This window comes from Lutra lutra, chromosome 9 (genome assembly GCF_902655055.1).
Source record: "Lutra lutra chromosome 9, mLutLut1.2, whole genome shotgun sequence".
In the NCBI taxonomy this organism is placed as follows: domain Eukaryota; kingdom Metazoa; phylum Chordata; class Mammalia; order Carnivora; family Mustelidae; genus Lutra; species Lutra lutra.
Genome location: NC_062286.1, coordinates 35,781,013 through 35,808,997, shown reverse-complemented (window position 1 = coordinate 35,808,997; position 27,985 = coordinate 35,781,013). Strand labels below are relative to the sequence as shown.

The window sequence follows — 27,985 nt, the reverse complement described above, 5'->3', positions numbered from 1 at the left end:
TTCTTTAGCATGTACTGTCTGATGTTGAATAAGACAGGTCTTCCAACCAAGTCTTCCCACATACATTACACATACAGGATCTCTCTCCAGGGTGTGTCATGTGAAAACTGTGTGTGCTCCAGCTGAAAGCCTTCCAACATTGACTGAATTCATATGGCGTTTTTTCCAGTATGACTTTTCTGATGTTTAATAAGGGATGCAGTATGAGCAAAGGCTCTCCCACATTCATTACATTTGTAAGGTTTCTCTCCAGTATGAAATCTGTAATGTTGAGTGAGAGATGAACTCTGGCTGAAGGCTCGCCCACATTTATTACATTTGTAAGGTTTCTCTCCAGTATGAAATCTGTAATGTACAATGAGAGATGAACTCTGGCTGAAGGTTCTCCCGCATTCCCTGCATTCATAGGGCTTTTCTCCAGTGTGAGTTCTCTGGTGTTTAATAAGAGATGAAGTATGACCAAAGGCTCTTCCACATTCATTACATTTGTAGGGTTTCTCCCCAGTATGAAATCTGTAATGTAAAACAAGAGATGAACTCTGGCTGAAGGCTCTCCCACATTCACTGCATTCATAGGGCTTTTCTCCAGTATGAGTTCTCTGATGTTTAATAAGGGATGAAATATGACCAAAGGCTCTTCCACATTCACTGCATTCATAGGGCTTTTCTCCGGTGTGACATCTCTGATGGCGCCTCAGTTCTGACTGGAAATGGAAAGACTTCCCACATTCATTACATTTACAAGGTTTCTTTCCTGGATGGCTTCTCTGGGAGTTATCTCTCCCTGAAGTCTGTCTGAATTCTGTGTCACATTTATAGGCTCCTTCTCCTATAGGAACACTGCGTTGGTTAACAAGGACTGATCTTAGGTCTAAACTTCTCCCAAATTCACTCCGTTCATGATCTATCTTAAGGGTGGTAGATTTCTGAGAGATTGGCATTCCTTTCAGATGTCTCGCCTGGATTTTTGGTTGTATCTCTAATTGGTCATCACAACCACAGGTTGCTTTCAGTTTGCAGAAGCAGAATTCATCTCTGATGTATTTTTCCACTGATGCTATCTGGAGTAATTCTTCTTTGGAAATTCCCTGATTCAGTACTGATTCCTTGGCTTTAGGCCTTTTCTCCCAGTCTGAGAGGAGGGAAGGAAAAAAAAAAAAAAAAAGACAAGACATTCTCATATTAACTGTTCCATGTGCCCAGAGGAAGTAAAGTCCTATAATGGATGTAAGGTAATGAAGCTTTAAAATAATACCCGAGATGTGTACAGTTTCTTTCAAGTATAGTGTATATCTGAAGAAGGTTTTGGAGTTATCAAGAGGTGATAAATTACTGAATGGAGATTAGGAAAATCTAAAAAAAAATAGCGTTTGGATTCCAGTACACAAGGTAAATCTAACATAAAGATGAGAAGAGGGTAGGAAGATGTCCTCCACAAAGTCCCCTCAGCACCTCAGTAATATATTACAGTATATAATTGTGACAGGCAGAATAATTCTCCCCCAAAGACATCCATGCTCGAATCCCAAGAACTTGTAAATGTGTTATCTTACATGGTAAAAAGGACTTTGCAGATATGATTAAGGGCCCAAACCTTTAGATGGGGAGATTATCCTGGATTATTCAGATGGGCCCAATCTAATCACATAAGTCCTTAATTAAAATCAGAGAACATTTCCTGGCTGGGTCAGAGAGATGTGTGAGAATGACTCAGCCCACCACTTCTGGCTTTGAAGATGGAGTAAGGGTGCCATGAGCCAAGGAATGTAGCAGTCTCTAGAAGCTGGAAATATTTCTCAATTGACAGCCAGCAAGAAAACAGGGATCTCAGTTTCACAACTGCAAGAATTGGTTCTGCCAACAACTCAAATGACAGAAAACAGAATCTACCCTAGCGACTCCAGAAAGGAACACACCTCTCCTGACATCTTTTTTGAGATCCATGACAGATTTCTGACCTATGAACTATAACTAAACTCGTGTTTAAAGTCATTAGGTTTGTATTCATTTCTTTCAGCAATAACAGAAAACTAATGTAATAATAGTAACACTTCTGAAGAGGTAAATGATTACTGATGCCAGTGCTCCCAGAAGCCATATTCTGAGTCAGTAGGTCTCATGTGGCCCCTGGAGATCTGGATCTTTAACAGGCTCCCTGAGAGATTCTGAAACACAGCCATGTTTGTAGAGCACTGTCAAGACTAGATCCAGAGGTCACACCCTTGCTCCCATTCTAGAAGGAAAAAAGATCAAGAAAATATGAATATAGCAGAGATTAGCAACTTCAGTCTCTGATCTCTATTCTAGGCTCCTTTAATGAGGCCCAGCCTGTGCTCCCAGGATATGAGCACTTATTTCCTGAGATTTATCTCTGACCCAGGGCTATGATTCTACCTGAGACTGATACTGGCACAGACTGTCACCTTCCTCCATTGTGCCTTAGTTACACATGGCAGGCAGAAGAGCTTGAGTCCAGAATTCTGCTCCAAGAAGTGAGGCTCATCACATACTCTCAAGTTACCTAGGAACACGTGGTCTCAAAGAGGTGACATCAGTAGACAGTAAGGAGTAATTTTTGTTCCTGGAACCACCTCTATTGAAGCTCAGCTTGATCAAGCATGAAGTGTCTCTACCTTGATCTTCTTGACATCTACCATCTGTCCTTGCCTGTAACCCTTTAATTTCTAGGCTACTCTACTGTTTGGTCTTTCACTAACTCTCTTAACTCTGCTGGCAAAGGAGGGCCTGGCCATTTACAACTGTCAATCCTTTGATTCCATCCAACATCGTCCATATGACATCTAGTGATGATGAGTGGCACCAAGAACCCAGAAAGGGTGGGCAGAGATGGGTTCCAAAGTGTAAATGCTAGAGAAGAAAATGAGCATCTCTTCTTTCTGACACCAGACAATTACAAAAGCCCGAGAATATTCAAAATACTGCAGTGGAGAGCTCCTGGCAAGTGGTCTTACCTTCTCAAAGGAGAGCCCCATGAGCAAGGGTTCAGGGCAATTTCTCACCCATGGCTGGTGTGTGTGTTGTTGCTTAGTTCTCATTCACTCACCTGTTGAGATTTCTCCCTCTAATACACAGGGTTCTTTCCCTTTCTCCAACTGGGAGATGACATATGGTTTAGCCACTGGAAACCCTGATGGTAGAGAAAGAAAAGGACCATGACTCTGTATGTTAGAGGCCAAGGCTTTGGCTCTAGGTCTTTCTGGGGGAGATCAGACTGTAGGTGTAGAAAGCCTCCAAAGAATAGGCACTGTAAAATATTGGGAGCACAATCATGAAACTTCATATGGAGCAGAACTTTTTCTAGGAATGAGGACCCCAAGGACAATGTAAATGTCTAATTCCATAACCCCAGGGCAAAACTCAGCAAACAGGCCTACAAACCCCAAGCTTTTAAACACCAATGAAATAAAGATGGCAGGTCTGACAGGCAGGCTTTGGGCTTTGGAGGAGCTGAGCTCACCCAGAGAGGCCAGGTTCTTGAAGTTCTCCAGCATCACTACCCTGTATAGGTCCTTTTGAGCAGGGTCCAGCTGTCCCCATTCCCACTGGGTGAATTCCACAGCTACATCCTCGAATGTCATCAGATCCTGAAACACAGAAAATACTCTTGTACCCTAAGGGAACACACTAGCAGCCCCAGGGAGAAGAGTGGGTGGATGTCTGAGTAAAACCTTAGGATGTAGAAGGGATTCCAAGAGCTCCTAGCTATCCCAGTGCCCAGTGTTTTTTGTTTGTTTGTTTGGATTTTTTTAGATTTTATTTATTTGACAGACAGAGATCACAAGTAGGCAGAGAGGCAGGCAGAGATAGTGGGGGGAGGTTAGCTGGCTCCCCGCTGAGCAGAGAGCTTGATGCAGGGCTTGATCTCAGGATTATGACCTGAGCCGAAGGCAGAGGCTTTAACCCACTGAGCCACCCAGGCACCCCACCAATGCCCAGGTTTGGGTCTTGTCATCCCCAAAATATTTTAAGCTGCTCCAGGGATTGTATTATTGTTACTACTTGGATCCTACCCACTGATGCCGACTTGTCAGTATCACGCTGCTTAAAAATATAATCAGGATCTCAAGATCTCAGGCCTACAGAGACAGTCTGCTTACATAAGGGAGGTAAATGCAATCCATTTCTTCCATTTTCCACATAGTTGCATTTAATTAGAATCAACTAGAAGTAACAGACTAATATGTTTTGCATTCCTTTTTTCTTAAAATGCATCTACTTATTTGAGAGAGAGCATGAGTGAGTGTGGGAGGGGCAGAGAGAGAGGAGAGAGAAACTCCAGCAGACTCCTCACTGAGCTTGGAGCCTGACATGGGGCACCATCCCAAGACCCCAAGATCATGACCTGAGCCCAAACCAATTGTTGGACGCTTAACCAACTGTGCCACCCAGAGGCCCCTGTTTTGCATTCTCAAATGCACTAGTATCAACAATCTCCAACTATTTTTGAAACTTGTGGCCTATGATTTTAATCTTTTTTTTTTTTAAGATTTTATTTATTTATTTGACAGAGAGAGATCACAAGCAGGCAGAGAGGCAGGCAGAGAGAGAGGAGGAAGCAGGCTCCCCGCTGAGCAGAGAGCCCGATGCGGGGCTCGATCCCAGGACCCTGAGATCATGACCTGAGCCAAAGGCAGCGGCTTAACCCACTGAGCCACCCAGGCGCCCCGAGTGGCCTATGATTTTAAAGATAAGTTTTACTAAGTCCAAATCAAATATTGGGGATTTAGAATAATATATCACCACCACCACACAGTTCAGTGAAAGTATATCCAGTGGCCTTATAATGAATCAGTAAGTCTTTTGTGAGTTTGATTAACACGAATCTTCTCCCCCAAACCCTAATCACTTTTTGTCCCGACTCATTCAATTCCTGAATGTGCAAAACTGACAGACCCTGAATCCCAGGTCCCCACAAGGTACAACCATTCTGTGGGTCCCAGTCAGGACTCTCCTGTCATCCTCTGTAAAAGCAATCAGAACACCTCTCATCTGACTGTTAAATCCCTGTTACTTTTCCCAAAATATGTTTAGAAATCAAATCCCATTTAGGCATTGATTCCATAAAATAAGTCAAAGTAAAATTTTACATTAACATGAAAGTCAGTCCAAAATAGTCAAATATGGAAAACTCACTGCTATAGTAACATCTTGTGATAGATTATATTATTTGCTCAAAATAATCACTGGCTCTCCCTACAGGATTGAGTTCCCTGTCCCAACAACCCAGGGGTAGTCAAATAATCTGCTTTCACAAATGGGATGTAAAACAGGTAATGCAGGCAAGATATAAACCTTTGTTGGTATAAGTCTTTGAGAGTTTGCTGTTGTTATTACAGCATAACTAGCCTAAACCGACTCATTATGAAACTAGTACTTAATGTAGGGTTCTGCCATAGCAAAAAGCCTAAAATATCTGACTTTGGCTTCAGGGCCAGTAGTAAAGAAACCTACTGGTAAGATGGCAACCTACATGATTTGATGGTGAACTGTGTGCTAAAACTGTTGTCGGCAGTAACTGCAAAGATGAACAATGTAAACATCAACTTGTGATGTTACAAGAAGAGGCTGGAACATCAGTAGTGTGAGCTGGTTGTTACTGGCAGAATCTGACAAAACATTACAAGAAAAAAAATGAGCTTAAGAGTTTGTGAGTTTACAAAATAAAAATGGAAGGCAAAAGAAAGTGTCTAGAAATTCCAGGACTTGGAGAGTTAGAGATTAAACCAGTTTTCCTTTCCAATTGGTCAAAGACAATGTAGATAAGGCTTTTGCAATGACAAAGGATGATTAAAACTCAACCTAAGGGAAGGACCAAATTATGAGTGTGGTAATCAAACCTTTTGTTTAAACCTCTGAATAATTCCAGATGGCTCCCAGGATATCTTTAGGGCAACCAAACTGCTTACTGTCTAAAAGAATGGCTGTCCTGAGAAAAACCCTCAAAGCTCCACAATTAAGCCTAAAGAAGTATATATTTTAAAAGAACTGTGGGTAAAACTTGACACATGGAAATGAGAGAAAACAAATACATTAAAAACTGATTACATTTTGAGAGTTACACTGAACGTCCATGACTTGAAAAAAATCCTTGGGCCATCAACCTACTCAGGCAGGATGAAAAAGCTGCCTAGCCCTCAAGTGAGTTTATTCTCCAATATCATTTCCTATGTGACCAAGGAGGATACTGCAAAAGGAACTTGTGGGGCAGAGCCAAGAGCTAAGGAAAACATGGGACCCAGGAGCTCCACCCGGGGAAGAGAACCCAAACAGAACCAAAAGACTTCCCAGTCCCAAGATCAGTGGTTCTTACCAAGTCTGCCAAGTGGAATATCTTAACGGTTATGGACCTGAGACTGCTGGGCTTCTCCCTTGCTTCCCTGTTTTGAATAGGGATTTCTTACTGTGGTTATCCTTTTCCACTGTACGTTGGATATATGGATTTGGGCAGTTTGTCCTTTTAGTTCATAGGTCTCCAGATCCAGAGGAGAAACATCCAGACCTGATGTTGAGGCCATCACCCCATCCAGGACTTTGATCTTGATGTTCCTACTAGGTAACTAAATGGAGTTTTTGGGTTATCTCTTGGGGAGGGTATTTGTGTGGAGGAAAGCAAGTGAATTTTTGTAAGAAAACAGACAGTGGTAGGCTCATTAGTTGTTCAAAATTCACTGCCCCTCCCCTGGCGCCCCTCACTATGGGAGGCTTATATTTCCCATCTCACTGACATTAGGCTTGGCCACACGACTTGCTTCAGCCAATGGATTGTGGGTAGAAGCAACACATGTCCTTCCTGGGCAGAAGCCAGAAGAACCATCTCCTGGCTCTGACATTGCATTTCTCCCTGCCACATAACATATCCCAAAGGAGGACTAATCCTTTAGCCTAAATCCCAGAGCAAAGAGGGTGTGGAGCAGTCACAGCCAGTCCACTACTGATACGTAACAGAGAAGAAATACACCTTTGTTACTATGGGCCATTGAGATCTATAGGCCACTGTCACCAGGGTATAATTAGATTAAGCTCTCTGATATACCTCTGAATGGGTACATCAAGGCCAAAGAGGTTTAAACTCTATTCATTACTCTACTAGTTATTTGTGAGACTTCCAAACTGGTTGGGGTTTCCCCCATTTGCTAGAAAATTAAACACAATATCTATCATTAAGCTAGAATACATGAAACTATCATTTAGGTAGTACCAAGATGGTATCACCTTGGCATCCATGCTAGGAAGCCATGCAGTCTGGCATCCACAGCCCTCCACTTGGTTCTCCGGACGACTATAGCCAACTCTGAATGCACTTCTGGAGTCAGTCACCATTATCCCTTCTACCCCCATCACAACGCAGCTCACAAGGACTAAGCAGTTACCATTTGCCAGAAGACGGCAACAATGATATGAGCTAGCTACATTACTGAGTGGTTAAGATCTCAGAGCCAAACAACCCAGATCTGAAACTAGAATGCCTTCCTTATGAGACAGATAACCATAAACAAGTTACCTTATCTCTCTATGCCTTGGCTTTCTCAGTTGCCTCTCTGTGCCTCAGATGCCATTCTTCAAAATGAGAATGTTTGAAAGATGAAATGAGTTAGTTCAAGTAAACTGTGTAGAATAGTTCCTGATACATATTTAGTTCTCAGTACATAATGGCTATTACTGCTTTCATCATTATCATTAACATGATTACCATCTTCATTTTACAGTTGGCAAAAACAATGCATAGAGAAGTCAGGTGAGTCTTTCAGCAAGGAATTAGTGCGTTAAGTCTATCTCCTCACTAATCCAGGAAGATAACATCTGAACAGGGACATAGACTCAAAATGGCTTCCCCACCTTTCTATACCCTCAGAACCTTGTCCCTCTTCTCCATGAGCCTTCCCCCAGCCTCTCCAGCACAGGCTGATTTTTCCTTTTACTAAGCTTTGAAGGAAAGGCCTATCCGTGCCACTCCCATCTGTCATTAAATCATGCATATCCTCACTGTGACTGGGGCTGCATCCTAGGTACCAGAGTCCTCTCCCTTCTGTGGTAGTGACATTCTTTCAAGGCCAGGGCTCTCTCACATTACTTGGTACTCACTGCAGTGCTCATGACAGAAATAAACCAAAGGATCTGAGTGAGTACATACAGAGCAGAGAGGAGAGGGCCCTGGAAAGGGCCAGGGAGGCCAGCATCCACCTTGATGGGCTCAGGCTCCTACAGAGCAGGAATTGGGGTCAGTTCCCCTTGGCATTGAACAAAGGGGTTCCAGAGAAAAGGGGGCAAAGACATCCGTAGTTTAGTCATTTGAGAAAAAAATGAAGAGAACCTCAACTCACCTGGGGCCTGGCTTTCAGGAATAAACTGGTTGTTCCCTTTTCTCCTGGGTATCTCTCTGGAGGAAGAGGAGGGTCCTGAGAAGGGAGAACTAGGAAGGTAAAAGGAGCCATAAGGAAGGCTAACCCCATGACCTTTGCAGCTCCCAGACTCCCCACACTAGAGATCCCTGAAGACTCAGTGTGTCTTGGTTCTGGGGACAGAGCTGGTTCAAAGGGAGCTGAGTGGCAGCCTCTAGCTCTCTCACATGAGAGAGAAGTGCACAAACTCCCCGCCCCCTTTGTGTCCAAAGGCCACAGCAGGCTGCAGGTAACTTAGGTTTCACCATAGCTTGGCCACTCCACTGGACAGTTATTTACTGGGCATCCACAATATAAACGTGGAGAAGACTTCCAAGAAACTTTAAATCTAGCCTGCGGTATAAGACAGGTTAAGAATACAAAACAAGGTCCAGGGCAAGGCCACAAAGGGATACAGACTCTAAGGGAAAGCAAGTCACACCTTTCCCCTCATCCTTGGGAAGCCAACTCAAAGGTCGGTTCTTCCTGACAAGTTCCCAAGCATCTTAGGTCTCTGCAACCATACTTTGCAAGTCCCTCTATGATAGGGTTTTGTCCCTTACTGCTTTTAAAGCCTGAAAATCAACTATACCAGATAAGTGGTCATAGCTAACAACAACAAAAAAAGCATGGGTGGCAAGCAGCATGGTACAGTACAGGTCAGCACTTCTCAAACTTGAAAGTGTGTATGGATTCCTGAGGATCTTCTTAAACAGACTCTGATTCAGTGAATGTAGGGTAGGGCCTGAGAGCCTGCATTTCTAAGGAATTTCGAGATGATTCCTGTGCTGGTGGTCTACAGAACACAAGACATAAAGGAATACAGAGAGGGTGATAGTCCCAGAGATGCAGCCCAGTTCTGCCATTGACCAGTCTCGTGACCTTGAGCATTGGCACTAAAGACTGAAAAGTCAAATTAAAATGCCGTTTGGTGAAGGACAGTAGATTCTAAATTTACAAAGGAATGGCTTAAAACCTCCTGGGTCACCTAGATTGCCTCCTCCCAAACACTAGTGAGAGTGGTACAGGAGGTGCCCCCCCCCCACCATGTGCACTGCTAATCTTGTACAGTTGAGCTAGAGGAATCTTATCAATGAAGCAATAAAGGAAAGGGCGGGCAGGCTCTAAATGGCCCCACTGCTCTCTGATCTCTGGCCAAGGGCTACTCCCCCACAGCTTTGTATTGTTCACCCTCTCCCTCCCACACAGGAAGAGATCCTCTCCGGCCCGCTACTCTCTCCTCTGGCTTTTGGGAAGACTTCCGTGGCCATCCCCTCCACTTTTACCATGTTATCTGGATACTGGGACCTCATGCTCCTGGGCCTGGCAAATTAGGAAATGCCACAGGGAAGACGGTTACAGGCTCTGCCCCATCACTGGAGTCCCCGGCTTATTTCTAGAGTCGTCCTCCTCCTCGGCCCACTACTAACTCCCCAGAAGGGCTTCTGGCCCTCTGCACCCTTGAGAGCCAAACCTGATGCTGTGGACTCCATAGCTGGGTCTAAGGGGCGACGTCCTTTCACTAGGTCCAAATCTCTGTTCTGCGGCCGCAGCCCTGCAGTCCTCCCTACGATTCAGGGAGCAGGGAGCACGCTGGGTGACACCGGGCATTCCCACTCCGCGCGGTGACGCCCAGCCCACCCGCACGGCCCTTAGCAGGGATATCAAACCCGGACTGCCGCCCCGGCGCGGAGCTCTGCCGCCCGAGGAGGGGCCGTTCCCCCGCTTTCGGGCGCGCTCTCAGACCCCTCAGGAGTCGGGCCTGGGCGCACTGGTGCCGCTCCGCCGCCTTTCTCGGGACCAGGCTCTGGAACCCAGTTCCCTCGCAGACCCACACCCACAGTGACGACTACACCACCAGGAGGTACGTCCGTAGCCACGCCTGCGACCTCGGGGGCCAGTGCCCCTCCGCGGCCCTAAAACAGCAGGGATTCGGGAGAGAGCCTCACAGGGACACGGACCGGCTCTGCAACTCTGTCCTCTAGCTCTAGGCCCCCATAGTCTCTCGCAGGTGGGCAGGTGGAGGAGCACTCCCAACTCTGTCACGGGCTAGGGCGCGGTGCCCGCGATAAGCCCACGCGCCCGAAGTCACAGATCCCCCAAAGACTAAAGACCTTCCCGGCCCCAGACCTAGCCCCTGCGCCCAGACCGTCCCGAGCCTGCGCAGATGAGCCGCCTCGCGGGGGTCAAACAAGCGAGCGTCCGGGGCGGGTCCGCGGGGCGGGGCGAGTGGCGCCTGCGCCCTGGGGGCCGGAGAGAATGGTCCTGATGGTGCCGGCGGGGAGTCCTCTGGGAACGGCCCTGTTAGCCACCGACCAGGGTAGAGGGTTTCCCGGGCTCTCACCACCAGTTGGGAACTGAGAGCAACTTCCATTTTGGGCTCCATAGCCAGGTTTGGGGTTGTCCAACCAGAAGCCACTGGAAATTTGTTAAAAAGAGAAGCCTGGCCCTACCCTGAATCTGCCAAATAAGGATTTACAGGAGACTCTCTAAGCATATCTCTTACAGAGTGCCCAGACATACAGATGGCTTATTGCTAGTTACTTACTGCTCTTCTACAGGCCCTCCCGTGCCTCTCCGCCTTCCTCCCACTGCTCCAAGTTCAAAGTTCAGAGAAGGGTCAACGAAGAAACGATACGGACTCCTTCCTGCTCCAGAAACGAGTATCATTTACAACCTAAAAGAAATGTAGAAATGGTCTGAATATTAAAACGATGGCTCTCAGGAGGCAGTCCTCAGCCAGAGAGGGGACTTGTAAGGACTGAGTGGTTTATAGACCCTATCTAGGGGTTCTGGGACAACCCATTAAGTCAGGGCAAAACCCACCATTTTCCCCTCTTGCTTTTCAATCCGTCACTTTTTCCCAGCACTCTCGGTGGCACACATGCCCAGGATGGCATAGCAAGTGCCCAAAAAGCAAGCCCTCTTCCTCTGGGGTGGGGAGGGGGCCGGCAGGCGACGTGGGGGTGCTGCCAGGGAACCGTGGTTTTGGCCCAGGAGTTTCTGTTCTTTTCTGTGCTCTGGAACCAAGAAGGGAAAGGGATGGACGAATTAGAAAAAAATGTCATCTCATTTGTAACTTAGCACAACTAGACAGAAATGGAACTGCTTCAGATTATCTTGAGGAGCGCCCTCTGTGCCTGGTGTGCCTTTTGGCATTGGCTTGCTACAGTGTCTGAAATTTCCATCCTCTTAAATTCAGGACAGAGCCTGATCCAGAGGCCTATGTCACAATGCACATGTTACCCAAGAGAGTTAATCAATAGCTTAACAAGGATGTCCCCTCTTCCAGAGTGTTCTCATGTGTCACTCGAGGTCAACTACTGTTAGGGGAGCTCTGGTTCCCAGCAACCCAGTAAGTTTGTGCACTGCCCCCAACATTCCTTTTTGCTGCTCCTTTATAGTCAAACATTTCTCCCATTCCAACCCAGTGTGACTACTGTTCTGTACACATAGTTTTGCTTTTTACAGAATGTCATATAAATAGGATTATATCGTATGTAGCTTTTCTTTTTAAAGATTTTATTTATTTATTTGACAGAGAGACATCACAAGTAGGCAGAGGCAGGCAGAGAGAGAGGAGGAGGAAGCAGGCTCCCCAGTGAGCAGAGAGCCTGATTCGGGGCTCGATCCCAGGACCCTGGGATCAGGACCTGAGCCAAAGGCAGAGGCTTTAGCCCACTGAACCACCCAGGCATCCCTAGAATGTAACATTTTGAGAGTGGCTTTTATCACTCAGCATAAAGCCCTTGAGATCCATCTCTGTTGTCATGGGGATGAATAGTTCATTACTTTGTATTCTTGACTCCAGCTGTCCTGTAAGGAAGGCTGTCCTAAGGAGCCATACACCACATCCACTTACATCCTATTTATAAGAACATTTGGCCACATCTAGCTGCAGAGAAATGTACTCTTTAAACATGTGCCTGGCTAAAATTCTATTGCCATGGAAGATGGAGAGAAAAAACAGAAGACATCAAATTTTAGGAACAATATTGGTAAACTGTAGTTTGCTCAGAGGAAGAGCAGGTGACAAGAACATCTCTAAATCAAATTGGCCTGAGGGAGATGGCTTATTCTATTTTAAGCTTATTATTAAAAAAAACAAAAAACAAATGTAAAGGTGCTTTTGTAAGGCAGAACTGAAGCATAGATTTTTCTACTGATCCCCTGTGTGCTCAGGCATCCATCATCACACAACCTCCAACTTTCCTGGGTTGGGACCCCCATAGTAAAAACAGAAACCTGTTCACAATTAGGACTCAGGAGTATGCAGTCATTGAGAGCGGACTAAAGATGCCCCAATGGTGGCCATTCTGAAAGAAGGTATTATGAAAACAAAAACATAGAAGTAGAAAGCCATTCCAATCTGGAATCAGATCTGGGTATTAAAAGCAACAGTGTTTTTCAGGTATAGTGTGAAATTGTGCCTGAATATTTCTCTCCCACCCATCACCCAGCTTCTGATTATATGCAATTTCCACTCTCAGTATCTAAGGCTAGATAAATTAAAAACAGCAGCAAGGGAACAGCAAGAAAGGATGTCCGTCTTAGACATCATGACTTCAATCAAGTCCTAATCCTGGAAGATCCAAACCCTTACTACAGTACAAAACCATCCCCAATCTGGCCTCAAGTTACAGTTGTCAGACCCTAAATACCCACTGGCCACTCATCTTGCTACTAATTTTTCGCACTTTTATCCCCTAGTCTGTTAACTTTACAAGATGCTATTCTCTCTACATAGATTGCACTGTGTGTGTGTGTGTGTGTGTGTGTGTTTAAAAGATTTTATTTATTTGGGGGTGGCAGAGGTAAAGAGAGAGAATCCCAAGCAGAGTCCACACTGAGCATGGAGCCCAACTTGGGATCCTGAGATCCCTGAGATCATGACCTGAGCCCAAAGCAAAAGTCTGAAGCTTAACCAACTGAGCCACCGAGACACACTTTCTTTCTTCTTAATAAAGCAAGTGTTTTTTTTTTTAAGATTTTATTTATTTGACAGAGATCACAAGTAGGCAGAGAGACAGGCAGAGAGGAGGAAGCAGGCTCCCTGCTGAGCAGGGCCCCATGTAGGGCTCGATCCCAGGACCCTGAGATCATGACCTGAGCCAAAGGCAGAGGCTTTAACCCACTGAGCCACCCAGGTGCCCCAAAACAAGTGTTTTTTTTGTTTTGTTTTTTTTTTCCCAAGTGGATCAGTTATAAGACTGTAACTGTTACAGGCCTTTTTAAACATTTTCAGCCACAGTTAATTGCTTCCTGCTTGTACTCCCCTAGTGTCTCCAATGTGACATATAGAATATACTGCATTGTGTTTTAACTCTTACATTCTGGCTTTTCCTTTAGACCATGAGTTCGTCTGAGGCAGTAACTATGTCTTATTTACATTTGTAACAATGCCTTGTGTATGGTAGGCATTATAGATTTTTTGAGTGAAAGTGTAGACTTGTTTCCGAAGTAGTTTTATCATATTCTTGCAATCCCTAAGTGTTCTCTGAAGCTCTAGCTCAGTGGTTCTTAGCTTTAGCAGCACATCAGAATCACCTGAAGATCTTTGTAAACTCTCTCTCCCCAGAGTGGACCCCACGTACCAATGTGTCCAAAGCTCTTCAGATTATTCTGACATGGAGCCACCGATGAGAATCCCTACATGTCTCCAACTAGGGCCCTTCTAGCAGTACCAAAGAAGGCAAGCTGGTGTGAGCTCACACTGTCGGCAGTCTACCAACTGCCCAGTTAAACAGACGTGTATCGTGGGCTTTCCTCTTCCGCCGCAAAAATGTGCACATACCCTGCCTCAGGCCCAGCCTTGTCCTAGAAACAAATTCTGCCTTTCTCCCCAAATTTCAGAACAAAATGCCTGAAAGCGGACAAGCTGAAGCAGGAAAATCCTCTTCCAAGCGCCAGGAGACTCGTTCTCTGTCTTCCGTCAGTGAAAAACAAGGGTAGGCACCGGCCCCAAAGATCACATTTCCTTCGGATGGCCCTTCGATCAGAGGACTGGAGGGACGTGACAACACACGTAGGCAGTACTTCCAGGGTCTTATAATTCTCCCATACATCTTCTCTCACCTGGCAAAAGCAACTGGAACGCTATTCAAACCGCCATAGAGCCTTCAACCCCGTTCCCAGAAACGTGCGCTTGCGCAAAAGTTTATACGTCATATTGGAGCGCGCCGACCGCTGAGACTTCTGGGAAATGGAGTCTGTGAGGAGGCCGAACACTGTGAGCGCAGACGTCAGAGTCTTTACGCAGGCGCATTGCTTTTCAGACCTGAAGAGGCGCCGTCTTCCTGGGTACCCAGCACTCTGTGCAGGAGGTGAGCTCAGGCTGCGGGTGTTTGACTTCGAGATGTGGAGTGAGCGCAGCGGCCGAGAGAAGGGGACACTGAGAACTTGGGGGAGGTGCTGTGGGAGTTCAACGGGGTGACGCGGGCGGAGCCAGCCTGCAGAGAGAGAGAGAGAGAGAGAGAGAGAGAGAGAGAGAGAGAGAGTGTGTGTGTGTGTGTGTGTGTGTGTGTATCCCAGCTCGGAGAGGTGCAGACGGAAAGTTGCCCCTCGCTTCCTGTGTGTGTGTGTATTCCGTGGAGTGTGGGCACTGTCAGGAGTGATCTTTCATCATACACCCACTATATGCCAGATCCCAACTTTCAGGTTGGAAGTTTGGAGCCTTCTTCCGCTCCTCTCGTCCTCCTTCCCATAATGGGTGTTTAATAAATATGGGTGGAATCAACACTAAATCTGTGGGACGCCGGCTCCGCCCCTCTGTCTTTCTCAGAAAACATCTCAGATTGTCTCGGTTAGCTCCCTCCGTACGAGGCCCTCATTTAAGGATAGATACATCATGTTTTAGACTACATAATTGAACATTTAAAAAAAATTAACCAAGGAAGTTTAACTTTTAAGCTGGTTGGAATCCATTGTTGAAACCGATGGTTATTATTTAGCTTATTGACAAGTTTGATTCTAGAAGTAACTACATCTCTGAGATATCTGTGATTTAAAAAAGGATATTTGCAAATTAAGTCTGAGATGCAGTCCTTAAAGCACTTGGCTTGACATATATGGTTATCCATTAAACCAGTAATTAAAGCTACCTTAATGCCTAATGTGTCTGTTTCAGCTGTCAACATCATGCACAATCTTTTCTTAGTTCAGAGGAATGAATGGTAAAACGAATGCTTTAATATCATTCTTTAGTTGCTAGGGGCCTTGATGAGGCAGGGCCTATCATGGAGGAGGTAGGATTTGGGGTGGTGGGGGCGAACAGGGAAGAAGTAGCAAAGCATTAGGCAGATTTGAGAGGGAGCTGATTTTAACTGGAGTGAAGTGTCGAGGAGTAGTGGGAGACAAGGGTGGAGAAAAGTACACTGGCACAAAAACACAGAGGATCAGGACAAAACACAGGGCAAGTGGATAGTATAGTTCTGATCTGAAGACTGTCAGAAGAAAACTATTTGGGGACAGTAATTCTAGAGGTCACATCAGGACTAAAGAAAGAAAGGGACTAGTGGCAGGGAGCCAGTTGGGAATGCAAGGTAATCCCGATGTGGGTTGTTACAGACCTGAAATAATGGTGTCAGTGGTAGGAAAGGATAAAAATGACAATGCAGAAGAAGAGTCAGAAGGACCTGGTGAGGGGCGCCTGGGTGGCTCAGTGGGTTAAAACCTCTGCCTTCGGGTTGGGCCATGATCCAGGGTCCTGGGATCGAGCCCTGTGTCGGGCTCTCTGCCTGTCGGGGAGCCTGCTTCCACCCCCCTCTCTCTGCCTGCTTCTCTGCTTACTTGTGATCTCTGTCTGTCAAATAAATAAATAAAATATTTTTTAAGAAAAAGAAGAAGAAGAAGAAGGACCTGGTGACTAGATTTGGGAGGAAAGAGAGCAATGTAAAAGTTTGAATTGGGGGCATCTGGGAAAATAATAGAACATCTGACAGAAATGTCAAGCTAGAGAGAGGGATTAATTGGGGAGTTGCATAGGGGAAGATGTCTTAAGGTGCTGGCAGAATGCCTGAATCAAAATTTGCAGTCAGTTGGAAATGCCAGCTGAGTTTGGAAGAGGCATTGGGTCTAGACTGGAAACCATCTCTGTAGAGGTGGAAAATGGAGGGCCAGGTGGATGGACTTTCTGAGGGATAGCAGGAACATTGTACAAAGACTAAGTGTTGTTGGGCAGCAGCTAAGTTTCCAGGGCAAGACTGGGGAAAAGAAGCAGGAACTTGTCAGAATAATCAAAAGCTGCAGAGAAATAAAGATGAGAAAAAGACTATCGTAATTAGAGGTGCATTGGTAATTTTCAAGTGTACAGTTTCAGGTGGTGAGGGGTGACTAGAACAGAAAAAGATTCAAAAAGAGGAGATGGAATTGATAAGTATGTGTTACCAAGAACTTTGATCATGAAAGGAAAACCTAAATGAGAACTCTTGCTAAAGAGAGGCCATGGGATTCAGTGAAGAAGGTTTCAGAGAGATGAGGGTTGTATCTGTTTGAAGATATGGGGAAGAAGTTACTGGTGAGCTGGGAGATGGTGGAGAAAGCAAGATCTGGTAACGCAGGGAACAGATTCTGAAAAGCAACAGTAGTGGAAAAGGAGGTAGGACACAGAGGACACTCAGGGAAAGACCCAGAGACAGAAACATTTTTGTTTCGTCCTCACACCTCATGCCACCACGCACATAGCAGGTCCTTGGATGTATTTGTTGACTTGTAGGATGAATGGATTGGTATTGGGCCGTTGAAAGGAAAGCAGTTTTCATTTATTGAATGGACTAAGATAAATGCTTTACATTAACTGTCTAATTTACTGTTTATAACTACTCTGTGAGGTAGGTGGTAAACAACTGGAGGTCAACCTTTAGTTTAAGTAATTTGTCCAAGCCTTCATCATTAATAAGTACATGCCTGTGGAATGCTTTTTTACCACACAGACTTTGGAACTCTTGTGAGTGAGCATTCTTCCAAAATTCGAATGTCAGCCGTAGAAGTTTGGAGTAGCTACAGGGCAAGGATGTGAACAGGAAAAGCTTTCTAGGCAACGGCTCATTTGAAGATCTAGAATAAGAACTTGAAGAGGTTTTTTGTTTTTTTTTTCTCTAGAAATACTTTGAGAACCAGCAGTAGGACAAGAGAAAACATAAGTGACTCCATGTGGATTTGGTAGACTTGGGAAGCCCTGAGTATCACTGGGAGGCTACTGAAGCGACTGCCAGGGGAGGGAAATCAGCCTGGCAGGGATCCCACGAATAATGAGCACCTCGGGAGTATTGGCTGGTTACTGAATGGCGGGGGAGCTTTTATGCCCACCACCATTTGTAAGGTGTTCAATGCTTGTTTTATGAAGTCATAATCCAATATGCAAAACTGAAAATTGTCTTTAAGGATTTAAACATTGAGCAGTTTCAACTACAATCTCAGATGTAGTTCCCCTGATTTGTTCGAAAAGCTCAAATGCTTTCGACAACATATTCAAATACTTTGATTCCAAAGTGATTCCTACACTTACACTTAAACCTATTCTAAAACAGCAACAACACATTGTAATTAATGTTTTCATTATTTCTACACTCCTAAGATTATAACCCGTAGCTAATGCTAACACATAGCCCGTTATTTTATATGCTTTATATGTATTCTACTTACGTATCACAATAGCTCTGAGGTAGATACTTTCATTATTCTAATTTTACAGACGGGTGAACTGAGACAGAGGTTGAGAAACTTGTCTAAGGTCATACAGGTAGTAAACAGAGCTGGAATTTCATTTCTGGCAGTCTCTCCTGTATCTCAAAATACTAATTTGGACTTCTTATGAGGGCCCAAGAGTAATGTTTTAAAACCCTTCTGGGAATGGAGGAATCTTGACAAGCAAGGGAAGGATTACTTTCTTAAACAACACAGCTTGCAGGCTACTGATGATGTCTTAGCTGTTTCCATTTGTGTATATATCACTCTGCCTCCTCCTAACAAGATTCAAATCCCAATCTCTCAGGTCCAAAAAAAAAAAAAATTGTAGTTACACTAAACATGTTTTTCCAGTATTTTTTTTTAAGTTTTTACCTTTTGCATAGTTTTTTTTAAAGATTTTATTATTTGACAGAGAGAGATCCCAAGTAGGCAGAGAGGCAGGCAGAGAGAGAGGGGGGAAACAGGCTCCCCACTGAGCAGAGAGCCTGAGGGGGGCTCAATCCCAGGACCTGGAGATCATGACCTGAACCAAAGGCAGAGGCTCAACCCACTGAGCCACCCAGGCACCCCACCTTTTGCATAGGTTTAAACATTTTTGCAAACTGGTGTTCCCTCAAGGTAATAATCTTTTAAAGTTTTGCTTGGCCAGTGCTTAGTAACCCATTGTCTAGTAAATATATATTGGTCTGGTCTTTTTGAAAACTTAACTGTACCTTAGTAGTATCTCATAATTAATAAGACAAGATAGTGGGCTCATTTCCTAAAGGAAGAAGAATTAAGTCTGCATGGTTACTTTGCCTCTTTAGATGAGCTCATACTCCTTCTTCCTCTCCCCAGTACTGATTAGTCTGTTTGGGGTTTGACGTTCCTGATTCTGGGATTACTTGGTTTACCCACATTCCCTTGATTTCTTTTCTCATGCTTGTGTGAATGGACACAAGTATATATCCTAAGGATACATCTATACTTTGTGAATAGTCATACAATTAATAGGAAAAAAAAAACCAAAGTACTTATTTGTATCACTAAAGGTGTATTTGCCCTCTTTGTATTACAACGATTTTTAAAATATATATATTTTTTTCTCGTTTTGAGTATGGAACTCATGGTCTTTCAAAATTCAAACTGTTTCATTCAGCAATAATAGTTTTTATAACCTGGCCAGTGGAAGCCAGAATCACCTGATTTTTCCTATCCAAAGATGTGGCAACAGTTCAAACTCTAAATACTCCAAACTGTACCCATTAGCTTTCCCTCCAAACCTCCTCCTCCTCTGTTGCTCATCTCCATGAGAGGTACCTCTGTGCACACCGTTGTTCAGATCAGTGACCTGGAGGTCATTCTTGTTTCTCCCATCACCCTCAGCCTCCACTGGCAGTCAGTCTGTTGTCTGTTCTTCATTTTTTTTTTTTTAAGATTTTTTTTTTATTATTTGTTTGTCAGAGAGAGAGAGAGCACAAGCAAGGGTAGCTGCAGACAGAGGAAGAAGCAGGCTCCCCGATGAGCAAAAAACCCAATGCAGGACTCGATCTCAGGACCCTGGGATCATGATCTGAGCTGAAGGCAGATACTTAACCCACTGAGTCACCCAGGCATCCCTGTTCTTCATGTCTTGACAGTAGTTCCACTTTTGTCCATTTCTGCTATCACTACTTTCATTCAGCTTTTCACCATTTTTCCTTATTTAATTATGAGATTCCTCACTGGTCTTCTCACCTCCATTCTTGCCCTCCTCTAGTCCCATTCTGCTAGAGCTACCCAGAATGGCATCTATACATATGCCTGTGTCGGAGGTCCCCAAGATCACCCCCATTCAGGGATTTGCTGGAAGGACGCGGGGCTCAGCCTATCCTTGCACTCATGGCTAAGACAAGGATGTACAGCTAGGTCAATCAGGGATGAGACAGGCAGAGTCTGGAGAAACCCAAATACAGGCTTTCTTGTGCTCTCTCCCTGCCATGAGGAGTCACACCAAATGCATCCTCTCCCGCAATAAAAATGCAACAATGTATGTGTGATGTTCCAGCTCACAAAGGCTCATTAGAGGCTCAGAGCCCAAGTTTTTTTTATTGAGAGCAGGTCAGGTAGGCACTCTCTGCCTAACACATACCAAAATTCCAGACCCTCTGGCAGCAGAGCAAGTGTTCAACATAAACCACATCATTCGTTCAAATAGTTTGGCATAATGGGCCACCCTTCTTTCTTAGGGAACTCTCCCCAAATCGAAGTTCCCAGACCCCAGCCAAGGACCAACCTCGCAAATGGAATTTTCTGAGAATAGCTATCTTGGGTCTGCTTTAACTTTTCTATATACCCACATTCCTTCCTGTTTTTTTTTCCCTGTACACCAAAGTAAATACATACTCATAAAAACAAAAATCAGGGTATAAAGAATTACAAGAAATAGAATAAAACCACTTATAATGCCACCACTCAAATTCCACTTACATTTTAGTGTATATTCTTTCAGTCCTTTATACATATGCACATACACAATTAAGTCGTTTTAAGTGTGCATTCTTCACTTAATATTTGTAAATTTGTTTAAAAAAAACTCTCCTGGGGCGCCTGGGTGGCTCAGTCGTTAAGCGTCTGCCTTCGGCTCAGGTCGTGATCCCAGGGTCCTAGGATGGAGCCCAAATCGAATCGGGCTCTCTGCTCAGCAGGGAGCCTGCTTCCTCCTCTCTCTCTGCCTGCCTCTCTGCCTACTTGTGATCTCTGTCTGTCAAAAAAAAAAAAACAAAAAAAAAAACACAAAAAACAAAAAAAAACCTCTCCTGGTTATCTGTCGCAATTCCATATCCCTCCCTTCCCAGAGATAACTTGTAATTTGGTACTTATTGTCCCACACAGATTTTTTTTGTAGATATTATTTACCTGTTTTTAAGTTTGGGTTTTGTTTTTGTTTTTTTTTTTTTTTTTAAGATACATTTATTTGAAAGAGAGAGAAAGAGCGTGAGCTTGGTAAGGAGAGGCAGAGGAAAAGAGAGAACCTCATGCAGACTCCCCAATGAGTGTGTAGTCTGATGCAGGGATCAACCTCATGACCCTGAGATCATGGCCCTAAGATCATGACCTGAGCCAAAATCAAGAGTCAGGGGCTTAACCGATTGAGCCTTCCAGGTGCCCTGTTTTTTAACTTTTATATAGATGTTACACAGTAATTCTAAAACTTTATTTTTTGCTCAGTAATTACATTTTGTGATTTATTATTAACACAAAGCTCTACATCATTCATCTTAATGTATAATATTCCAATACACATAAGTTCACACATAAAATAACAATTGGTCCTTCTCATGAACATTTAAGTTGTTTGCAGTTTATCACTAGTGATCTTTTCCTCAATGATTTGTAATGCTGGCTCAGTTGTATATCAAGTTTCCCTACATGTTTGGATATGTTGGGGATTTTTTTATTCTTGTCTATTGGTCTGTTATCTGTGTGGCTATTTTTTTCATGAAAATAAAAATTGTATTATAGCATTGAGGTTAAAAACTGATGGACAGGGGCGCCTGGGTGGCTCAGTGGGTTGAGGCCTCTGCCTTCAGCTGAGGTCATGATCCCAGGGTCCTGCGATCGAGCCCCGCATCGGGCTCTCTGCTCCGCAGGGAGCCTGCTTCCTCCTCTCTCTCTGCCTGCCTCCCTGCCTGCTTGTGATCTCTGTCAAATAAATAAATAAAATATTAAAAAAAAAAAAAACCAACTGATGGACAGACCTGGGTTCAAATTCTCCCTCAGCTTCTTTTAACCCTAACTTTCCTAATCTGTAAGATAGTACCTATCTGGGGCACCTGGGTGGCTCAGTCGTTAAGCGCCTGCCTTCAGCTCAAGACATGCTTCCAGGATCCTGAGATCCAGCCCCACATCAGACTCCCTGCTCAGCACGGAGTCCGCTTCTCCCTCTCCCTCTGCCTCTCCCCCAGCTTGTGCTCTCTCTCTGTCACTCTCTCCCTCAAATAAATCAAATAAAATCTTTAAAAATAACTAAATTAAATAGTACCTACCTTATCAATTTATGAACATGGAATTAAGTTATCCCGAGAAAGAGTCTGCCTTTGGCTCAGGTCATGATTCCAGCATCCTGGGATCAAGCCCCATATTAGGCTCCCTGTTCAACAGGGAATCTGCTTCTTCCTCTCCTGCTCCCCTGTGCTTGTATTCTCTCTCTCACTATCTCTCTCTGTCATAAATAAATTAAAAAAATTTTTTTAAAGTGTCTGGTAAGTAACAAATACTAGCACAGTGCCTGGTAAGTCGCAAATACTCAATAAATGCTAGTAATTATTAATATGATATTAAATGGTATTACAGTGTATGGATATTATGGATTTAATCATATCTCCTGTTTTATTTTTTTTAAAGATTTTATTTATTTATTTGACAGAGATCACAAGTAGGCAGAGAGGCAGGCAGAGAGAGAGAGGGGGGGAAGCAGGCTCCCTGCCAAGCAGAGAGCCCGATGCGGGACTCGATCCCAGAACCCTGGGATCATGACCTGAGCCGAAGGCAGAGGCTTTAACCCACTGAGCCACCCAGGTGCCCCGATATCTCCTGTTTTAGGAACTTAGGATATTTCAAATTTTTCCTTTACTGTAAGGATTAAATGAGATAATACATGTAAAGTGCTTAAAAAGTTACCACATGTAGTGCTCCATAAGGTTAGTATTATTATGACTAAAGATATTCTCACTTACTTCCTTAGGACAAACTCCTAGGAAAGATTTGCTGAGTCAGAGTATGTGTGTTCCAAGGCTCTTCATACAATTTGCAATGATCTTTCTAAAACACAAATCTGATAATTCTTCCATGTTGAAATTCTTCAGTGATCTCCATGCCTGTGGTCCTTCTTCCATGCATGGGACCATACAAAGCTGTCCTTGAGCTGGCTGGTCTTGTCTACTTCCCCACTGCACTGCTCACAGCCTAGACCTCTGCCATTCTAAACTAGTTCCAGTTGTTCATCTTTTCCATGTAAAGACACACCTCCTTATTTTTGAAAACTTGGTACTTTTCCTGCCTAGAATGTTCCACCTCCTCCCCCCAAATCAAGCCTTACATCCCATTTCTGCCAAGGAACTTAGAGCCTCCTGTCTGGTTGAGGCAAGCCTCTGCTGGGCTCTGAGAGTTTGTTGTGGGTATCTCTTTATAATACCTATCCAATGTGTAGTGACACATTACTGGGGCTACTTGTTTGTCCTATATTCTAAGCTATAAGCTTTTAGAGGACAAGGACAGTGTCCTAAAGTTTTTTTTTTTTTTTTAAGATTTTATTTATTTATTTGACAGAGAGAGAGAGAGATCACAAGTAGGCAGAGAGGCAGGCAGAGAGAGGAGGAAGCAGGCTCCCTGCTGAGCAGAGAGCCCGATGCGGGGCTCGATCCCAGGACCCTGAGATCATGACCTGAGCCGAAGGCAGAGGCTCAACCCACTGAGCCACCCAGGCGCCCCTGTCCTAAAGTTTTGTGTTTGGTATAAATAGTTGGTGCTGAATAAATGTTGGTTGGATAGACGGATGAATGAATACAAGGATCAGTACCCATAACCCCTTGACTGCAGGAGAGTACTCGGTGCGCCCCCTCTTTGCCTCGTCCTTCCTCAGACCGCACTTCCCATCCCACTCATGATTTCCAGAAATGCTTGACTTAACTGTGTTGACTTAGACTCTTGACTGTGGGAAACTGAGACCTACTCAGCTAACTCAAGGAAAGGGGGTTAGCGATAGGATTCACACCAAGCCTAAGAAGGTTACGGCAATCCCAGAATAAATGAGGCTGGTCTAAATGCGAATTGGAGCCCAGGGGTGGTCTGCAAGCATTGAGGGACTTCACGCCAGTAAAAACTCTTAAGTCTTCGCTCCAGTGTTTCACCACTAAGGTGACCAGGCTCTTCTTCCCCCAGCCTGTGTCTAGTCTTCCTGGGTCATGCCTCTCACACACTCACGGGATCTGCTTCTGGGTAGCTTTGGCTCCCCTGATCCTCATGGCTACTTACGTCCCTCCTGACACCCTTTCAACTCATCACTCACCTGTTGTGCTGACATTTCTTAGCTCATGTTCCCCTTTCCAAGCTAGATCACATCTCAGTCCACTACCTGAGGCCTACGTCAGTGTGGCTCCAGGAGGGAGAGACAGTGTCATGTGGAACAAGATGTGGCTGCCCAACAGTGGCTCCTTTAACACAGGGTTACAAATGGGGTATTTTTCCCTTAATGAGGCTGTGGGTATTTATTGGACATGTCTTTCCATATAGTCATTTATAAAATTTCTTAGACTTCTTATCTGGTAACCATCAGGGAAATATTGAATGTGAACTTATAAATATAGTATAAGCTTCATATGTTCTTGATTTCCAGGAACAGAACTCTTCCTCTGCGATCACGGTCAAACCAGCACCCCCTCCTGTCCTGAATAGCACTATCCGTGGCCTTTCGCTCCAGAGGTTTAGGGTGGGGTTGCTCCTAGCCTGGCTTTGCTTTGTCTTCCCTGTTTGTAGGGTATTAAGAAAGAGAATGGGTATATAACTCACTGGTATTTGGAGATTTCTCGCTTTATGGGTCAGAAAACTACAAACCAAGACTTGTCTTTCTCATACCGTCTTTCTCATCCCGTACCTTTTCCTCATTAGGACTCTGCCCTTTTCTACAAGGAGAGCACACAGGAGGGAATGGCTGCTGTGTCTCCGACTGCCAGATGCCAGGTGAGGTGAACTTTGTGTGTCTGGAATACTCGGTTAGTCTCCAGATTGTAACCACTTTTCTCTCTTTATCCGGGAGCTTCTTCAGTCAAACCGAGCCAGGTAAATGAAGGGCTCCGGGGGGAATGCGTCTTTCCCATTTGACTTGTGGTATCCTTCAGTGACCTTTTCTGGCCTTGAACATGTGCCCTGTAGTGTGTCACCAGGGACACGGCCCCTGTGGACTTGGCTCTGAGAGCTTTTGCCTTAAAAATGATGGTACAGGTTGGCTTGGACGGTTTGAGGGAACAGTTTTTGTCCTGACTTGCCTTCAGTGCATCCATTTGAGAGTGGACCCCAAGTATTCCAGGAAGTGTTGGGTTAGGCTGGGGAATATGACACTTGCTGAAGAGCCCCTCAGTGAGGTGGTAAGAGTCCCAAAGAGAGATGAGTATAGGTAGAGACATGGGGCTTGCCCCACACCTGCCCACAGACCTGGAGTCTTGAATTCTATGCTCTGGCTTAGAACTTGCACACTGGAGACTCATCTGGGGTTTTAGGATTGGGGGTAAAGATGCTGTCTTACACAATCACAAAGCATTTGCATGAAATGAAGGGATCCTAAGGACAATCTAATCAACACCATCATTTTAAGGATTTGTAAAAAACAAAACACCACCAAAATAATTGGCGGGATTCAAATAAGGTTGTAGATTATAGTATAATATCAATGGTGTTTTCTTGACTTTCATAATTACACTGTGATTATATTAGAGAATATCCTTGTTTTTATAAAATATGCATAAAATAGGAGTAAAGAGGCATCATGTTCGCAAGTTACTCTCAAGAAGTTCAGGAAAAAGGAGAATGTGTGTATACTGAGAAAGACAAAAAGATAAAGCACATGTGGAGAATGTTAACATTTGGGGAAGCTGCTGAAGGGTACATAGGCATTCTTTGTTCTGTTCTTGCAAATTATCTGAAATTTACGGGCTTGGCTGTGAATATAAGAATTATGACCAAGAACTTCATGCCTCAGGGAATTATGCCACTTTCTCCCAAGTGCTTCAAAGCCCTGCTTCATTAGAACAATTTTACTTACCCTCCTTCCACAACCTCAGGGCTATCATCTTTATGACTGTTTCGCCTGGTCCATATAAAGAGAAGGGTTATAAGTAAGGGGCAATGTGATTGTGTTTCCAGGAATCAGTGACATTCGAGGATGTGGCAGTGATTTTCACAGATGAGGAGTGGAGACATCTAGTCCCTAATCAGAGGGACCTCTACAAGGAGGTGATGCTGGAAAACTATAAGATTATTGTCTCATTAGGTAAGGAGAGCTTCCCATAAGAAGTTAGACTCGGTACTGTGTTAATGGGGGATTGAGGGGCCAATAAATGATACCTCTTCTCCCACCTGAGTTCTGAAGCACTGAGAGACAAGATAGAGGAGTAGAAGGTATGGCTTAGGGGTACAGCGACAGTCGGCTTCTTCATCCTGAACCCCAAGATTGGACAGACTGGCTTCCTGAGCCATGGGCAGATTGTACAACCCCAGCCTCCCTTGTTCAGCAGCCCGTCCCTACAGTATAGAGGACCCACTCTCCAAAGGGGGGTGGGGGGGGGCAAACAGAAGAAGCTGAGTTACACATGCCCAGTTCCTCCGCCAGCTCATCAGTCAGGTAAGTTACTCAGCTCCGTCCAGAGGACTAAGGATGCCATCTTGTTGAGAGAAAATTTCTCCTGAGAGAAGCAGAGGAGGGGAGGAAGAAGTGTTTTCCTTAATTTTTTTTTAAAGATTTTATTTATTTATTTGACAGAATGAGAAAAAGAGTACAAGGAGGGGTAATAGCAGGTAGAGACGGAGAAGCAGGCTCCCCACTGAGCAGAGAGCTCAATCCCAGGCCCCCCGGGATCATGACCTGAATCGAAGGCAGTCGCTTAACCAACTGAACCACCCAAGTGCCCCGAGTGTTTTCCTTTAAAAAGAGGGCAGGGTGTAGGGTGTAGAAATACAAGCCTGTGCCTCAGAGTAAGTCACTAGAAGTGTGTTTGATTTTGAATATTTATCTTAAGTGTAGGCTTAGAGAGAGGCCCACAGAAGGCACTTTGCAGTTATAGAGACTTGGTTGACAAAACGAAAATTAAGAATGACTGCTCTGGGGGTGCCTGGGTAGCTCAGTGGGTTAAGGCCTCTGCCTTTGGCTCAGGTCTTGATCCCAGGGTCCTGGGATCGAGCTCCACATCGGGCTCTCTGCTCAGCAGGGAGCCTGCTTCCTCCTCTCTCTCTGCCTACTTGTGATCTCTGTCTGCCCAATAAATAAAATCTTAAAAAAAAAAAAAAAAAAAAAAAAGAATGACTGCTCTGGAGGCTCCCGCCCGGCTGGCTCAGTCTGTAGAGTGTGCAACTCTTTTTTTTTTTTTTTTTTAAAGATTTTATTTATTTATTTGACACACAGAGAAAGATCACAGGTAGGTAGAGAGGCAGGTGGTGGTGGGGGAAGCAGGCTCCTTGCTGAGCAGAGAGCCCGATGCGGGGCTTGATCCTAGGACCCTGAGATCATGACCTGAGCCGAAGGCAGAGGCTTAACCCACTGAGCCACCCAGGCGTCCCAGAGTGTGCAACTCTTGATCTCGGGGTCATGTGTTTAAGCTCCACATTGGGTGTAGAACCTACTTTAAAAAAAGAAGAAGAAAAGGAAAAAGAAAAAGAATGTTGGTTTGAGATATTCATGAGAAGTAAAGCTTGGGCTCCTGTACATAATGCCAACGTCTCAGGAGCTTCCAGAATTAAGAGACTGAGAGAGTGTGCAGCTTCAGAAACAGGTGTAAAACCAGCAGGTGGCCATCAGAGGACTCACACTGCAGGTTTTCTATGAGGCCAGTCAAGAATTTAAGTAAGCCAAATAGGAAAAACAGGATAGCCAGTATAGAATGTTCAGGGAGCACTAAGGGAGACTGCTGAGTCTTTGTCACAGACATTGGTGGGATGAAATATTGGGGAAAATAGAATTCCTAAGATCAGAAACAGGAAGCCAAAGGGAGGCGATGGATGTGGCCCATTTGTGGCAGGTGATCAGAATTTAACCAGATAGGTGATCCTTGGGTTCAATAAGAAAGTGTTTCTCTTTCACAAGTTGGGGACCCCCAATGCAAGGGAAGTTTAGACTTCAAGACTGCTTCTAGGATGGATTCTATTTCTTTCAGTGACAAAAATGGATAGAT

General features: G+C 44.6%; 2 protein-coding genes across 8 annotated transcripts in view; one reads left to right on the top strand and one right to left on the bottom strand.

Annotated features, from left to right (window-relative positions):
- Nucleotides 1-27,985, top strand: part of ZNF2 (zinc finger protein 2) — a 43,732-nt gene that overhangs the window by 11,094 nt on the left and 4,653 nt on the right. For 2 of the 7 annotated variants that reach the window (XM_047743862.1, XM_047743861.1), the window contains 3 exons: nucleotides 14,485-14,722; nucleotides 24,714-24,785; nucleotides 25,965-26,091. In XM_047743862.1, the coding sequence (XP_047599818.1) occupies nucleotides 24,753-24,785; nucleotides 25,965-26,091 (160 nt within the window). In that variant the 5' untranslated portion in view covers nucleotides 14,485-14,722; nucleotides 24,714-24,752. Of the gene's footprint in view, nucleotides 1-11,712; nucleotides 11,755-14,252; nucleotides 14,723-17,583; nucleotides 17,719-18,098; nucleotides 18,139-24,713; nucleotides 24,786-25,964; nucleotides 26,092-27,985 lie in introns of those variants that run through there. The other 5 variants (XM_047743866.1, XM_047743864.1, XM_047743860.1 and 2 more) reach the window with 4 other exon arrangements.
- ZNF514 (zinc finger protein 514) lies at nucleotides 3-10,681 on the bottom strand. Its single transcript, XM_047743867.1, has 5 exons — nucleotides 9,874-10,681; nucleotides 8,343-8,431; nucleotides 3,479-3,605; nucleotides 3,065-3,148; nucleotides 3-1,132 (listed from the first exon to the last, which is right to left on the bottom strand). Exons 1-5 carry the CDS (start codon nucleotides 9,890-9,892, stop codon nucleotides 150-152), a joined length of 1,302 nt encoding a protein of 433 aa, XP_047599823.1. The 5' UTR covers nucleotides 9,893-10,681; the 3' UTR covers nucleotides 3-149.